Source organism: Molothrus aeneus, chromosome 13 (genome assembly GCF_037042795.1).
Source record: "Molothrus aeneus isolate 106 chromosome 13, BPBGC_Maene_1.0, whole genome shotgun sequence".
In the NCBI taxonomy this organism is placed as follows: domain Eukaryota; kingdom Metazoa; phylum Chordata; class Aves; order Passeriformes; family Icteridae; genus Molothrus; species Molothrus aeneus.
The window spans coordinates 260746-277249 of NC_089658.1; the positions used below are offsets into that span (position 1 = coordinate 260746).

General features: G+C 42.3%; 2 protein-coding genes across 2 annotated transcripts; one reads left to right on the forward strand and one right to left on the reverse strand.

Moving 5' to 3' along the window:
* Nucleotides 1-3688: 3688 nt before the first annotated feature.
* On the forward strand, nucleotides 3689-5734 carry GCNT3 (glucosaminyl (N-acetyl) transferase 3, mucin type). The gene has a single exon (XM_066559077.1). It carries the CDS (start codon nucleotides 3689-3691, stop codon nucleotides 4964-4966), a length of 1278 nt encoding a protein of 425 aa, XP_066415174.1. The 3' UTR covers nucleotides 4967-5734.
* Nucleotides 5735-10097: 4363 nt separating this feature from the next.
* Nucleotides 10098-14591, reverse strand: GTF2A2 (general transcription factor IIA subunit 2). Its single transcript, XM_066559081.1, has 5 exons — nucleotides 14511-14591; nucleotides 14074-14209; nucleotides 13491-13595; nucleotides 12063-12189; nucleotides 10098-10405 (listed from the first exon to the last, which is right to left on the reverse strand). The coding sequence occupies exons 2-5, from the start codon at nucleotides 14143-14145 to the stop codon at nucleotides 10380-10382; spliced, it is 330 nt and encodes a 109-aa protein (XP_066415178.1). The 5' UTR covers nucleotides 14146-14209; nucleotides 14511-14591; the 3' UTR covers nucleotides 10098-10379.
* Between the last annotated feature and the right edge of the window lie 1913 nt (nucleotides 14592-16504).

Sequence of the window (16504 nt, forward strand, 5' to 3'; positions counted from 1 at the left end):
AAATAGATCACCTGAAATAAGGAAAAAATGGTACTACAATCCCCATAACAGCATTCTCCTCTAAAAAGTAATTACATATTGACTTTTGCTGTGAATGTATGGCAGAAAAAGTAGGGTGCTCAAACTATTATGAAATACTTGGGTTTCTTTACAGGATTGCAGCCAGAAGGGCAGAACATGGCAAGAACTTCAGACAGAACTGAATAGCCCACAACAACAGTTCCAGATGACAATCACCTTTCCCCAACTGATTCCTTGTCCTTCCCTTGTAATGCATTCTATGAGTGTGAAGGTAAGGAGCGCTCTGTGTGAACCCTACAAGCATTGAAGGAAAATTTACTGAACTCAGCATTAACTATTCAGCAACTGGATCAAGTCCCAGTCCAGAGTATTCTTAGCCAGCTGTGGGACATTCAAGGGTGACTGTCACAGCACATGTCACCAGTACCTGTCACCAGCAGTTGAGAGGGCCACAATATACAGCATCCCCATACAATTCCAGAGAGCTTCAACCCATACAGAGTAACATTGGAAGGCTTCAAGCATCTGTCCATAAAGAGTAACAGCATGTCACTTCAGAAGGCTGTCAGCATCTGCTCTTCAGCCCAACCTTTTACAGCCCTCATGCTGATGCATTGCCCCTGGCTGCCCTCTGCTCCCTTTGGTGGTTGCTCAGTGCCCCTGGGCATCCATGGCTCATTGCTGGCAGTGCTGCTCACCTGCTGCTCACAGCTGCACCCATTGGGATGAGGCTGGGCCCCACTCCCAATCACCACAAACTGTGCTCCTACAGGCAACCAGACCAGCTGTAGGTCTAAACATATTCAAATATTTCTGGGCAGCCACAGAGACATGAAAGCAACAATCTCCATGATACAGAGGCTTTGGACATGATCTGTGTGTCAGCCAACACTCTGTGCATGTGTCTGTGTACTGTGGCAGACTCTCTACTTGTGACCAAATCAAACTGCACAGAACATTGAAAAATTGATAAAAGTTCTACCATAGCACAGAAACACCTAAAGTTCAGAATACTATTTAGACAGCTGAAAACAAGGCAAGAAATAAAACTAACATGCTTTTATGGGTAAAAGACAAAAACCTTTCTCAGTAACATTTGTGTCTATTTCAGGAAGTTCCTTATCTCTTAAGAAATAACCTCTCAAATAGGACAGTTATAATGGGGTTTTCATTGTGGGAAATGCACAAAATCCATTCTTTTTGGTTCTTTATTCCTGCAGCCCTGACCTCCTCTATCATCTGTCTAAAAGAGTTTTGTTTTCTGTTTTGTTTATATTTCCCATGATGTATGAAGCAACCCTTTTGTAGAAACAATGCAGCATGAGCTAATGCATTTATGATCCCCAGTATCACTGTGTTTTCTTTGTGTTACGTCCTTCAAGAAAAAACAGGTTTTCTTCCCCCAGGACACAGTTCAGCTCACAGTGCTGGCCACCACAGTCAGAAACAGTGCCAGTCTTAAGAGTGGTTTAAAGGAAATTCTTTTAAATATCTTTACCAGCATCATCCTATTTATTTGTCTGTCTCTTCAGCAATCTGTATAAGGTGAGTAATGCCTTGTCCCTATTTTGCTTTGTTATACAAAATGTAACTGAGGAAACTCGTTATACCTTATGAGCAGTGTTCAGCTGTTGTGTAAAATTTCAAGTAGCCAATACTACCCTATAGACTATACGTCAATTATGATCATCTGCTTTGGCTTTTTTCTAAGCCATACTCACTTATGCTCTTAGTCCAGCAATTTTGTCTTGGATCAAAGCAGAAATGCTCTGACTTCAGTAAAAGTGCACCAGAGGTCGAGAAAGAGCAAAGAAATGAGCCTGCAGCTGTAAGGTGAATAGCATCAGGCAGTGCTCAGTTAAATAACAGGAACTGGTATGCATGCTACAAAAATATTGTGGCTTGATATTTTACTTACTGCTTTTTACTGGTACCTTTTCATGTCCTTTCTGAATCAAGTTTAGGGGTACTGCATGTAGTGCTTTCAAACCATTTTTCACAAACTAGCAATGAAGTAGAACTCAGAAAGGAAAATTAACATCCAACAGTTTCTTCAAAGATGAACTTGACCTCTCTCATGTCATCAAACTGACCCAAGATTGCTTGTGGGCAGCTTGTAAAGATAGTTTGAACTGTTAGACAGTACAGGACTGTGACACATAATTCAGTTGAAAATAAATGGAAGCATACAGAAGAGGAAGTCTGTAATCAGACAGTTTCAAGGTTCAAAAAACAGAACCTCCACAAGGTTCATCATGTTAAAGTTTTACAGATAAAGTGTACATATACAATATACTTATATTTGTGTAAGGTTTATTTCTTTTGAAACCTCAATACTTCCTTGTTCACTTCCCATCTTTGCTTTGTTCACTTTCCCACTCTGGAGTATGTGCCAAATGCTCCATATAAAAAGAACACTGAACTTCTGGTGTCTGAAGATTCATAATGAGAAAGCTATCATGAAATTTTCCAAATGTTTATTGATAATTTTAAAATGATAAATCTCAAAATTATAAGCCAAACACAATCCCATGATTTTTAGATAAGTATCACAATACCAGCAGAGACAGTTAAAAAAAATCTGAACAGCCAAGAAGATGGAAATGTAATTTATTCTCCATTTCTGACATAGTTCAAAGGAAATTTTTAAAAGATTTTAAAAAGAACAGTTCTTTTGAAAAGAGCCATTACTATTAACACAACATTCCGTATGTGAACACAAATGAAAAAAGTGGAATACAGTGTTTCACAAGAGGATACTGTATCTTACTAAAAGATGTGTACTTGACAGAAAATTACATACAAAGTATACCTAGGAAAAATTTTGCTTAAATAGCAGTCAGTGACACTATCACTAATTTTGCTTAATAATACTTTATTACATAACCAAAAATTAAAGGAAGATCAGAGCCAGCCCCAAGTATTTTTAGGTGTGGGCCTACAAACTAATTTTACAGGCCTCGAGTCAGGTTAGGTATTTCTCACATAACTAACTAATCCAAATAACTCCGGGGAGAGGCAGCAAGCTGATGGGTTTAGGTTACCTATTACCGATGAACCTGTATATAGGTTATAGGTGTATAGATATACACCTATATCTACATGTCTCTGACACCTCACTTATACCACAGAAGTTCAGGTTGTGCAGACCCTTATCTGTTTCAGGAGTCAAACTGTCTGGGCTTTGTAACAAACCTGCTGCTTGAAGTTAGTAGAGCCGATAATACCCACCCCTTCTCCCATCGAAGCTTTCGTAAAGATATTAGTACACATCCTCCCTATCAATCAGAACACTGGAAAAGCAGGTTAGACACCAAAGTACTCTAGTAAATCTTTTTTAAAAGTGCTTTACAGAGGGGCGAATTCTAGAGGAATTTTCCTTGCGTTACGTGCTGGACAGGAGTAAGGTGAAATATCATCTTTTAAACAGACACAGAAGATATAGAACCACCCCCAGTGTTGATAAAACCCAACAGAGCCACGCCACGGGGAGGGAGGGAGGGGACTGTTGTTCACCTGCGGTCACACCGGGATCGCCCGGGCACTGCTTCCCCACCTCCCGGAGGCAAGCAGGTGCCCAGCTGCCGAGCAGCTCCGTGCAGCAGCGCCTCGGGCTCCCTCTCGGCAGCGCAGCCCGGAGCCAGGGCAGCCCCAGCGCGGGATGCCGATGCCGTGGTGGCAGCGGGCCCCGGCGGCGCGGCGGCGCTGGGCGCTGCTGCTCGGGCCGCTGGCGCTGCTCGCCGCCGCCTTGGCGCTGCGCGGCACCGTCCGCCCCGGCCCCGCCGACCACCTCCGCCTCTACCGGGCGCTGGAGCTCTCCCCCAGCCGCCGCATCAACTGCTCGGCAGTCGTCCGCGGGGACCAGACAGCCATCCAGGAGGCGCAGCTCTACAACCTGGAAGTGGCGAACAGAAGGGCTTCACCGACGCCCGGCGAGTACCTGAACATTACGAGGGACTGCAGAGCCTTCAAGGAGACCCGGCGCTACATCGAGTTCCCGCTCAGCCAGGAGGAGGAGGAGTTCCCCATCGCCTACTCCATGATCATCCACCACAAAATCGACATGTTTGAGCGACTCCTGCGGTCCGTCTACGCCCCCCAGAACGTTTACTGCGTCCATGTAGACAGCAAATCCCCGGCCGCCTTCCAGGAGGCCGTTAGGGCCATTGCTGCCTGCTTCCCCAATGTCTTCGTGGCCAGCCGCCTGGAAAGCGTGGTCTATGCCTCCTGGTCCCGAGTGCAGGCCGACCTCAACTGCATGCAGGATCTCCTGCAGAGCCCTGTGCCATGGCGCTACCTCATCAACACCTGCGGCACCGACTTCCCCATCAAGACCAACGCCGAGATAGTCCGGGTGCTGCAGCTGTTGCAGGGCCAGAACACCATGGAGTCCGAGAGGCCCTCGGCCGCCAAGAAGCAGCGCTGGGAGTATCACCACGAGGTGGGGGAGACCATCTCTCGCACTTCCCAGAAGAAACTGCCCCCACCCCACAACTACCCCATATTCACGGGCAGTGCCTACAACGCCGTCACGCGGGACTTCGTGCGGTACATCTTCGAGAACCCCACCGCACAAAAGTTCCTAGAGTGGTCCAAGGACAGCTACAGCCCTGACGAGTACGTGTGGGCCACCCTGAACCGCATGCCGGGGGTGCCCGGGGGCACACCCCTCAGCGATAAGTTCCAGCTCTCGGACATGAACGCCCTTCCCCGCCTGGTCAAGTGGGAGTACCTGGAGGGGGACATGAGCAAGGGCGCGCCCTACCCGCCCTGCACCGGCCGCCACCAGCGCTCCGTCTGCATCTACGGAGTGGGCGACCTGCCCTGGATGCTGCAGCAACACCATCTCCTGGCCAACAAGTTCGACCCCGAGGTGGACGATGCGGCCGTCCAGTGTCTCGAGGAGCATCTGCGCCACAAGGCCCTGTACGGCCGGGGGCTCTGAGAGGGAGCCGCGGAGACTCTGCCAGGGACTGCTGCCTTCCGTGGGCCACTCCAGCTGACGGCGCCTCGGGGACGGCGGGAGAGGATCCCCCGGGCCCTGAGGGGCCCACGCCTCGGCGCGGCCCCGAGGAGAAGCCTCGCGGGCGGGTGCGGGGCTACGGCCCCGCCGAGGGTCGGACGAACGGACAGACCGACGGGGTGGCCCGGTGGAGGGAAGGCTCAATTCCGTCCTGCTCGGCTCCCGTCCCGCGGGGTCCCCTCACGGGGATTTTTTTTAAAAAATCTATTCAAGTAATTTTCTTGTAAGTAAACACTCACCTTTACAAATTTAAGGTCTACAGTGGAGAATTAGCATTATACAACGAACATCTGAAGCAATCCCAAACACCAGGCTACATTTAGATGAAGTTATGACTGCAGTCACATGGATCTTTGAAACATTGATTTAAATAGGATGAGAAGATGAAGTAACTGACTGGAAAAGGTGTCATTGCAATTTTGTTAGACATTTTAAAGTGAACTTGGTTGCAAAATAGTGATTTTTAAAATGCCATGGTGATTTCACAGACAACAACAGCAGGTACTGGGAAGAAAAGGTCTCAAACATAAACACCCAATGTATCATTGGGCATTTGTTTAAGAAAAAAGAGCAAATGAATAGAATTACGGATCCAGGGGGGAGCTGTTTCCAACTTACCTAAGCAGGCATTTGCTAAAGAGATTAAAGCTTTATGCTAACCTGATGGTAACATACAAGTTTTTTAAATGGTTTCAGCAGCAAATTCAATACTAAATAGAAATTATCTCCATGTCTAGTTCATTCTTTTAGAATAAACAAAACTTCTCTGGTGACTTAGGGTAAGAACTCAAGTCTCCCACCATAGAAGACTGCATCAAACCACTGCTGCCTAACCTGATTTTGCTTCTTAAAACTCTTCTGCTTACTTTAAATTAATACATGTTAGTTCAAAATGGCAAACTAGTGCCAAGGGGTTCATTGGGGGGCTGCGATACGTTCAGGTTTCTGGACTGAAACAGGCAGAGAAAGGTCACCATGTTTCTAGCTGTGGCAAAGTGTTGTCTCTTTCCCTTAGAAAATGGAGGGAAAATGTGCATATTCCTGGAGATAAAAAAATCCCCATACTTATCAGTTTTAAGAAATTGCATCAAACCCAAATCCATCCATGAAATGGATGTTTGTAAAAACTAAATGATTTATTTCTTAAAGAACAAAGGTGTTTGGGGGGCTGGAAGGAATCCCAGCTTGAAATAGTGAAAGATTATTGAATGAGGGCATTCTCCAGTATTTTGCAAATATACCTGTAGAGAAAGAGACATACTTACAAGTTACTTACAGACTTGTAAGGAATTTTTGTCCCCTTTACTTTGTAAATATGTTTAACTTCTTCAGCTGTTCCTTCTCTCAGAAACATGAAGTATTGCTGGTACACACTGCAATAACAGTGTTTCATTTGTTGCCAGACACAAAAATGTTACAAACGGAGAGACAGAGACAAGAATTTACACTGAGGGTGCAAAGTGCCACTTCAAATCTGTTCCATGGTAAGCCTTTTAGCAAAGTCAAAGTATTTTTTCTTTTAATGTTACTCACTGCAATTTTTGCCCTTCCTGGTTAGACGAGAATCTAAGCATTTATCCAGATTTGAAAGAGTTTGCTCATAGAATGTGAAGACATCAAGAGAAGTCAGCATACCATAAAGCCAGCTTGGTGACTCAGTAGAAGGGACAGCAGTTATCTAACACAGCCTAGGCAGCCCCTCCTGTTCAGAGATCACTGTTTTGGATGAAAATGACTGTTTTGGCGTTATTACCTGCAGAGGCAAACAACTTGTAAACCTCAACATCCAATTTGCTTGATCCATAGGAAATTTCCTGTTTCTAATGGTGTTACTATCCAGAATTCCCCTCAGATGATTTGGTTGCATAAACAAAGGCTATCTTGTGCAAATTTATTTTCAAATCACTTCTTTTAGTAGTGACCTAATTTCTTCTGAAAGAATGAGCCTACTCCCAAATGCTTAAGGTGAACTAAGACAAAAGGATTCTTACAAAGGCATGTTCTCAGCATATCCTCTTTCAAAGACATTAGGAATGTCATATTTATGAGTGCAGTCATACATCAAAACAGTGATATGTCTCTGCCATTAGAAATGGCAGGAAAAACCACCACTCAACTCTAATACAGAACTTTGCCTTCCAGAGATGTCAAAGGATGTTAGAAATCAGATAGCTGGCATCTTAGAAAGTTGGCAACAGAGCACAGAGAAATCCTTTAACTTGCCAGTTAGTTGTAGAACTGAAAAAATAATGAATTTGGAATAGAGTAGGACCAGCCCAAAGTAATAGAATCATATCAGATTATAGGACCACCTCCAAAAATAGGTTAAACCCCATATGAAATTAATCAGTAAAATCATGGGCTGTCCAAGTGGAAGCTATATCAGAAATATTAGCTTTGTGTAGTAAAAAATCTGATACTTCTGTCTACAATTGTTAACTAAAAACTTGAACTCTAGATAAGCCACCAGTTGTTTAAGGAGGTAAAATGCTGCAAATTTACCTTTCAAGAAGTGCATGGGAGGCAGATGAAACTATAGTTCTGAGATTTAATAACAGATTTATTTTTCTGGTTTAAACCTGTCTTTATGTTTTATTTCCAATTGCCTTTTACTTTATTTTTACAAGAATAATGTGGCTTATTACATACTTACACAACAGGTCCATAACAGCTCTTTTTAGCTTTAGTTAGGGGGGTTTATTTCCTTCTTGCTTCACATTTGATAGTTTATATGATCACCTCTGAGATGCCCTATAATAAAGAGATGGGTCAATGAAAATTAATTTGGAGGAAAACAGGTAATAAATTCTAAAGGAACAAAAAGTAGACATGGACAATATGAACACAATAAAGGTATCTGCAGTCAAGAGTAAAACTGATTCTAGGAGCAGGGTTAGGTTGTTCTTTTTCTTCTCACTGCAAGAGCAGTGACCATTAAATGTTAACTAGCCTGTGAACAATATTCCACTTCCTTAAACAATGCAGGTTCTCCTAGCACAAGATACAAACCAAAACGTTAGTAATTTACAGATATATTATCTCCTAGTCCATAATGGCTAATCCTAACAAAAGCCACTCTAGGTTACAGCAAAGACAAATTTCACGTCTCCCAGTACTCTCTTACTAAAGTAGCATTCTCCTACTTTCCTCCCCACCCCAAGATTTCTGATTACAGAAAAGCAAACCCAGGTCAGCAGGACTTTGACTGAAATCCTACCCCCTAGGCTGCCAAGATCCTTAAACACAAGTATCTGTAACACTCTCCTCTATCTCACTGTGCCTAGTCATCATGAGAGGTACATAATGTCCTGATTCAACTTGTCTTCTGGAAATTCATCATAAATTCTTCCTCCTCTGCACTTTAAATTTGTGCCTCTCTGATAACATTTGAAGTCAGGTATTGACATCCTTGACTGAGCAAACAGCTTACATCAGATAACATCCTGGTTTGCACACCTATGAAATTGATAAAATCCTTTTTCTTGGAAACCATGTTTAAACAGGCAGTCATCCACAGCCAGTTCAGCACTGGTATTTACTCTTCCCTTCAATTTCTTTAAGTTAATCTACTTCCTAAATAGAAACATCTATTCCAGTTCAATGTCAAGGTGCAAAGATATATTTTACTTTCTCTCTGCTGCTGAGATGTGGAAGCAATTGTGATCTTTCTAAATAAAATCGACAAAAAAAAAAATAAACAGAACACTACAGGCAAAGAAGAACCAAATAGGCAGCAGCAAGTGTGCTGATGCTCTAGCAAGTGAAATTACGTGTCTTCCACTGGATATTACAAGTTTAGTACAACAGAAGTGCAGTTGATACTTTTAGTTGTAAATTCAATCTTCCAAGACCACAAAGTACATTAATGACATGAACTTTGTAGGATTATCTGAAATTCAAACACAAAAAAATAGCAAGTGGCAAGAAAGTTATGGAGAAAAGCAACAAAAAGCAGAAAGAACATTGGCACCAGACTACCTTAACTTCCCTTTGCTCCTTGCTCCTTCCATGAACTGAAATAACCTCCACAGAAGGAGTAGATCCAGCACCTGGACAAACACCATCCCGGAAAAATGGTAAAAGTCTGGAGCAACAGGACAAGGGGGAATGCCTTCAAACTGAGAGAAGGTAGGTTTACATAATGGGAAGGAATTCTTCCTTGTGAGGGTGATGAGACAGTAGAAGAGGTTGCCCAGAGAAGCTGTGGCTGTCCCATTCCTGGAATTGCTCAAGGCCAAATTGGACAGGGCTTGGAGCAACCTGAGATAGCAGAAAGTGTCCCTGCCCATGGCAGGGGACTGGAATGAGATCATCCTTAAGGTTCCTTCCAACCCTGGCCATTCTATGATTCTAATGCACACTTAAATGGAACAAAATAAAAGATAAAATTATTTGCATTAGGAGAGTCAAAAGGCTACAGAGAACTCAAAATGGAGAAGTCTGTCTAGAGACAGGAAGAGATTACAAGCAGTTGGTGGTCAGAAGAACAAATTTTTATCCTTGTATGGGTTGAAATTCAGTTACCACATGATTATTAGAGAACAAAAAAAGTTTAAACCTAGGAGATTGACTCAGATGTAGAACAAGAGAAGACAGATACACATTTGCATCCCTTAAGTTAAAACCTAGGAGATTGACTCAGATGTAGAACAAGAGAAGACAGATACACATTTGCATCCCTTAAGTTAAAAACAGATACTTATTGTGCAATTGAAATAAGAGTAACTTGTCTGCTCTTTTAGTTTCAAAAATGGTTACTTACCAATTTGAGTGTGCAGCCAAGGGCACGTAGCAGAACTATTTATAGACAGAAATCTGCAGTCACAAACACACAAGCATGCTGCCCAGCAGGAGCTGCTCAGCTTTTGATGTCCTCCTCCATCATTCTGTAACAGACATTTCTTGCAATACCTAGCAGTGCAACCGCAGTTACCCTGCAACTGAAAGACTTTTTAATTTGCAACATTTCTCTAAACACACTTAGAAAATGTTGGGGAATATGGTATGTTAATGCTAGTTTTAACCAAAGTTTTCCAATGATCACTCTTTCAAAAGTTTTTAAATAAAAGTTTATTACAGAAATTATTTTGAACAAAAGAAAAAGACAACAGTATCTCTTGTAATTAAAAAAAAGGTAACATTATATTCATGCCCTATAAGGTGAAATGAAGAAATGCTACAGGTATTTCTTCCGCTGTCATTCTGTGATGCTTTCTAGTATGGATTAACTCACATCTGCATCACAGGAATTGAGTATGATCAGTCCCTTTCCATGCTTCTCTCCAGAAAGTGCTGCATATTAACAGAAAATACTACAGACAAACCACAGGTCTATTCATTCTGCAGTATTGGAACCAGTGTCTAGGAAAGAAAAGAGAAAGTGAGACAAATACACACCGCCACTGAAAACAGAGAAGCAAGAACTTTCTCTAGTATCTTCCCCAAGTTCTAAAGCATTCCCCAAGGATTTTAGAACATGTTCTGTACCTACCCTATTGTCTCTACTGCTCTCAATGCCATGCATGAACTGCTTGTGCTGTTTCACCTCACTTAGCAACACACACCAAGAAGAGCCAGCACAAAACTCCAGAGATGTATTAATATTAAAATACTAAAAGCTTTGCTCTAACATGTAACAATACACAAACCCTTTACTGCAGTCGCCCACAAGCACATCTGGCTATCATCTACTAAGGAAAAATGTTTCTTCAAATCTGGCACCATAAGCTCTGGTGGAGTGTGGGCTGTAGCTTATCATGTATTTTGAAAGAGGTACATGAATGAGCACGATCTTCATAAAGCAACTCAAACCAATTCTCTGTTCTGACCTTTTGTCAGAATCACCAATTAACGCCAGTGTAGTTTTTGATACACTACCATTACTACTTTCTTGTTTTTAGAGTTGTGGAAAAAGCATGTAACTCAAATATGGAGAACAACAAGCCAGTGTTTAGTACTGTTCCTTCAACAAGTCAGCTTCTCGTGGGAAAAAAAAAAAGGTTGTAGTGTTAATAGCAACTTCAAGTCAGCCAATTGTTTAAATCTTATCTGCACAATTTATCAGGAATGAAAATGATTAATACTTGGAACGTAAGGTTTCCTCCACTAGCTATAATAAGCACACAAAAACCAAGCAGTAAGATTATATGCTTGGCTAATACCAGAAGTTGAGAAAACAATAAATTCTGTCAAATCTTTAGAACTACAATTTGAAGGGACTATTGTAAGCATGCCAGGGTCAGGAAGCCATGAAGAACCTGTTTCAGAGGTCTATGATGCATTTAAATAAAGGCTTTTCCATGCTCAGTTCCTGCTTTTAGCATCACTCTCTGAGGATGAAACAAGCAGCACCATTTCACACAGCTTTAGCAATACTCTGCCACACTGATGGTTTTAAAAGTTATAAAGCAGCTTGCCACAAAAGTAACTGAATTACTTTTTCCAGTAAAGAATCTCAAGGGACATGGACAAAAGTAATCCAGTCAAGCAGATATGGATTGCAAACTCCCACAAGCAGTGTACAAACAGAGGGTCTGTTAGGCAACAAATAAGTCTTATGACTTGCAAATGCACGCAAAAGCTTTCCATGGGTTTGTGTCTCCAGAGAATGACTGCTTAGACACTTTTCTCAGACAATTCCTTGCTCAGACAGTTGAAGCACTCTTCAGATTCAATAAAACATGGTGCTATCCTAACAAATAGGTTAGTACTAGAAAACTCACCAGACAGAAAATAAAGATTACTTCTGATTTTCTAATTGCTCAAGTATTATTATGTACTTCCCAGCCACAGGTGCACAGCAGTCCCTAACACGGCTCTACCTCAGTGCCTGTGAGTCAGGGAAGCATTTAGCTGGCTTTTGTTTCATCTCTCATCAGACATTGTAAAAGGGAATACAGAGCCCTACTTCCATCTAAGTCATACAGTCAACCTGGCTTTAGTAAGACCCTCGGTCAAATCTCTCTAAAAACAATCAAGACTCGTGTCTCAACCTATTTATATCATGTTTCATACTTACTTTTTCCATCACATGCTACAATTTTCACTTTATCCACTTTCACAAGTTCGGTGACCTCCCTAAATTCCACGTCATTCAGTACAAATGTCCATACATTGTCACAGAACCTGTATGTGTTCAGAGACCCCTAGAAAAAGACAAGAGACATTTGCTATAGGACACATCTCAAAGGCAACAGAAAATATGATGAGTATCTACTGAACCCTGTCCCTTCTAGAACAGATTGCTACAAAGCCAACAGTGGACCTGAATGCATACAAACTGGCAAGCAAGCAATTCTGAGGAAAACTGGAGTTTAAATGCCCTCCAGTGGCTGAAACTCTCAAAACCACAGAGTGACATTACAGAATATCCAAGGGGAGGCTCCTCAGGTAGGCAAAGAAGTTTTACAATATTTTCAATGTATACAAAGGATCAGTAGCAGGAAACATTTCTTAAAATATTGGACCATTAGAAAAATCAGATACAGCAGTGACCATAACAATATGTGAATTCTGCAACTGGTTAAACAAAGTGGTAGCTTAAATAAAAAATCACTACAAAACTGACATATATGACATAAAGGGGTATCCCTCCTATTTGATGTATTACTGAGGATGTCAATATGGAAAACTTGACCTTCACTTTCACATATTTTTAATTGACATTCTTGAACTTCGAACTTAAGCTCCAGATACCATTTTTTAAATTTACCCACTAAATACATGCTAAACTGTTTTTTATACCATGCTACATATGCAAAGCAATTTAAATGTGCTAGAGAAATTATGCATTTTTAACATCTCTATATTGTTTAAAAATCTAGTATTTTAGGAACCCACATTGTGAATGTGTTCTACATAGACTGTAGAGTAGCATCACAAGTTAACACGAAGCTGGGTTTTGTGGTTTGTTTTTTTTTTCCCTTAACATTACATTCAAGTTGACATTAAACAACTTGCTGGCTATCTAACATTAATTAGGGTGGCTGAATGGGAACACCACCCAACTTATTTTTCTACGATACCTACAGAAAATAGCTACAAAATGATCCAGTGAAAGGGTGGATCTAAAACTCTCTAGTCTCTCTTCACATTACTCATGTGGCTGAAAATCTGGCCTCATCTCAGTTTTGCTAGGGACAGCTGTGAGAAGCAGAAGTCTCCCTCCTCATCTGCAAGACACTGAGGATGGCAACGTTATCCACCAAAAAGCAATTCCCTCTTCCCTGTTTTCATCATCTGATTTCTGCATTTATTCAAAAGATCCCTGGCAGAACAAGGTAACAAGCCTTACAGCTGCATACAGAATACACACGTAAACAGTCATTATTAGAGCCAAAATGAACCCTCTTAAGTTCTTGCTAAGAGCACATAGCTTTAAATGCCATTCTGCATCAACACTTAGTTGCTGTATCTCATGTAAAAATTTAAGATATCATTTCCTTACCCTGAAATTGACTCTGTTCCTGACTCGCTGTGCCAGTGCTGAATTTATAGCTTTATCAAACTGAAGTAGCACCTGAAGGGCCAACTGAGGTGTGATTTGCTGTGACTGAAGTAGTTGAAAAGAAAACAAGTTTTGAGTTGTAAGTAAGCTCAAACACACAGTAGAAGTTAAAAACATCAAAACAAAGTTCACTTCAATGAAGCAGATCTCTAGAAGAACACTCTACAAAAAATTATGTTCCTGTATTTATTTCCATTTTTATATTTCAATCCAGTATTACACAAAGATCTCTTATAATAAATATTTACTGGAAATAACTAGAGGAACAGCAAATTGACTCCGATGTTCCAGTTAATCTGGCTGTTAATTTACATAAGACTGTGCCACTTATATAAAACACTTTCCTTTAGCTAAAATTCAAAGCAAAAAACATCACAAGTGAATGTAGCACCAAACCCTAACGATCCCAGTCAGGAAGTTTCCCAAACCTTGGCCATAAGTACCCTGACACAGGAACAACAAAGCCGTTTGGATAAAAACTTCTGTCTTTATTAAGCTACTCGCCCAGACCCCAGACCCCGACCTGTATGAGCTCATCCAGACTCTCCTGAAGGCTGTTGCCCAGTGTGGTGTTCCTATACAGCTGGTACGCCATGGTTCCCTGCGAGGGCTGGACACGTCCTGTTCATCCACGGCTGCGCGCCTGGGCTGTCCTCGCTCTCATCGAAAACAAACAAAGGTAACAATAAAACCCTGCACGCCCCACGGCCCAGCCCGCCGGGCACGCACAGCATAGAGAGCACCCCGCAACACCGCCCGACCCTCGGGCGCGCTCCCGGCGCCGCACAACCGAGAGCCCGGCCCGGCTCCGGGAGCCATCCCGCCCGGAGCCATTCCGGGCGGGAGCCGGGCACCGCGCGGCCCCGCCGAGCCCCACCCGGTCCCGGTCCCGGCCCCGACCCCGCCGCCGCCCCCGGGGAAGCGGCCCCGGCCCGGCCCCGCGCCGCCTTCGGCCCTCACCGCGCGCGGGCGGAAGCGCGGCCCCGCCCGGCCGGCACGGCCCGGAAGCGGAACGGGCCGGGGCCCAGCGGCGCCCTCACGGCTCCGGCCGAGGCCTGCAGAGGGTACAGCTGCGGCTCGGTAAATACAGCCGGCAGTAAAGACCCACATCCACACACGTGCTCATCACATTACCCCGACACGCCTCGGAATGCAGAAAGCAAGCTAATTTAAAAAGAAAGGATGGTAATATTCTTAAGAGGTAGGTGAAGTCTTCTACTTACATTTTTTCTGGTAGAGGGAGAAAGGAAAATAGTCACATCTGTGAAGAGTGCTACTAGCCCAATGAAGCCAGTTCTATTATCCATGACTCACAATCTGTGCTTTTGCATGATTACTACAGCTTCACTTTGTTAAACACTGCACGATTCCCATTATCACCCACAATAAAGTTTACAGACACTAATTGAGAGTGTAATCATTCTAATGTACTGTTCAACCATTACAGCACCTACAGCTCAGGTCTTTCTTGTTAATAAATAGGTTTTGTTAATGAAAAGAAACATTGCAGAACTGCAGAACCACGGGTAAACTAAGCATCTGTTGTCCATGAATGTTTATTTGTAATAATTAACCTGCAATTCCATCTTACCAGTATTAACTAGCAGTTGAGCAAGCTAGAGTAAGGAATATGGTAAGATAAGGACGTTTGGAAAGCGCTCTGATAGCTTCTCTGCAGATCATTTTCAATACTAAAAAAATTCATGTAAATCGGAGTAATCTGGGCAGTTCAAATTGCAAAACTGAAAAAAAAAATCTAGTTGAGCAAAGAATGGCTTTAATTTCACTGATTTCAGTCATGTTTGAAGGGAATGATGAAAAACTAACATGACTGCACCCTCCTCACAAATGCTCTTTTTTCCTGTTAGTTTAATAAGATAATGGGATGTGATAAAAGAAACAGGGTAGTTCAACATAGAATTTTGAAGCCAGGAAAGCTGCAAGATATCTTTCAGAAGATTAATATTTAAATATTCCTTACATTTCAGAGTGTTACTCTGACTAAAAGAAGGTGTCCTTAAGTATAATTAAAGCACTTGTTTCAAGTGTCTCTGACAAGCATTGAGTGAAACAAATCCTCTTGAGAATGACCTGCATCCACAAGGACTGAGTGAGAATTTCGACTGCAAGATTTGTAAGGCTTCTGTGGTTACAATAAGCTTGCAAACTGTTATCCCTCTCCTCTCCATTCCTCATATGAGGTTTTTGAGGGAGACTGAAATGACTTGAGAATTCAAGTCATTTCCAAAGACAACAGCTTTTGAGAAGACATGGATTTAAACCACCTTTCTAGACACTAAATACTATATAAATCTGTAGGATACACTGACAAAAATTAGACACTGAAAGAAATACGCTTTTAACCAAGAAACTTTCTCCCTTGTGACAGTTTTAGTTGATAAAGTGCCTATTCACAATGTACTTCAATATTTTTCAGTCAATACAGACATTTCAGCAGACAGCATCAGTGAAGCTGACATCACCAGGCAACAACACCTTCTCCTGGCCCATGACACACCTGCAGGTCCTTCATACAAGATTCCATTACTACCACGTGTAATCTAACCTCGAAGTATGACACAATTAACTGCTGGAAGTTTTAAACTCTCATTAGAGCATGCAGGGTATGATGCAACAAAGCTGCTGAAACAGACACAGGCTCTAATATCCTAGTGGACTGCAGTTTGGAGTGTAGCTGCTGTCTCTCAGTACAACGTTCCTCACAGCAACTGGGGCTGTTCTTCATTTGTTTACTGAAGGTAAAAGAAAAAAATATACCAAAGTGTGTTGTTATGAACAAGGTTACATATTATTCTAGCTAGTTCTACCCTTTTTGGAATAAAAGTTCTTCAGTCTGCTTCAGCTCTAAATCCTTTCCCATTACCCTCCAACAGAACATGGCTCTGCCATATTACACAGATCAAAAACATTCAAGCAATGTTGAGAGTCTACTC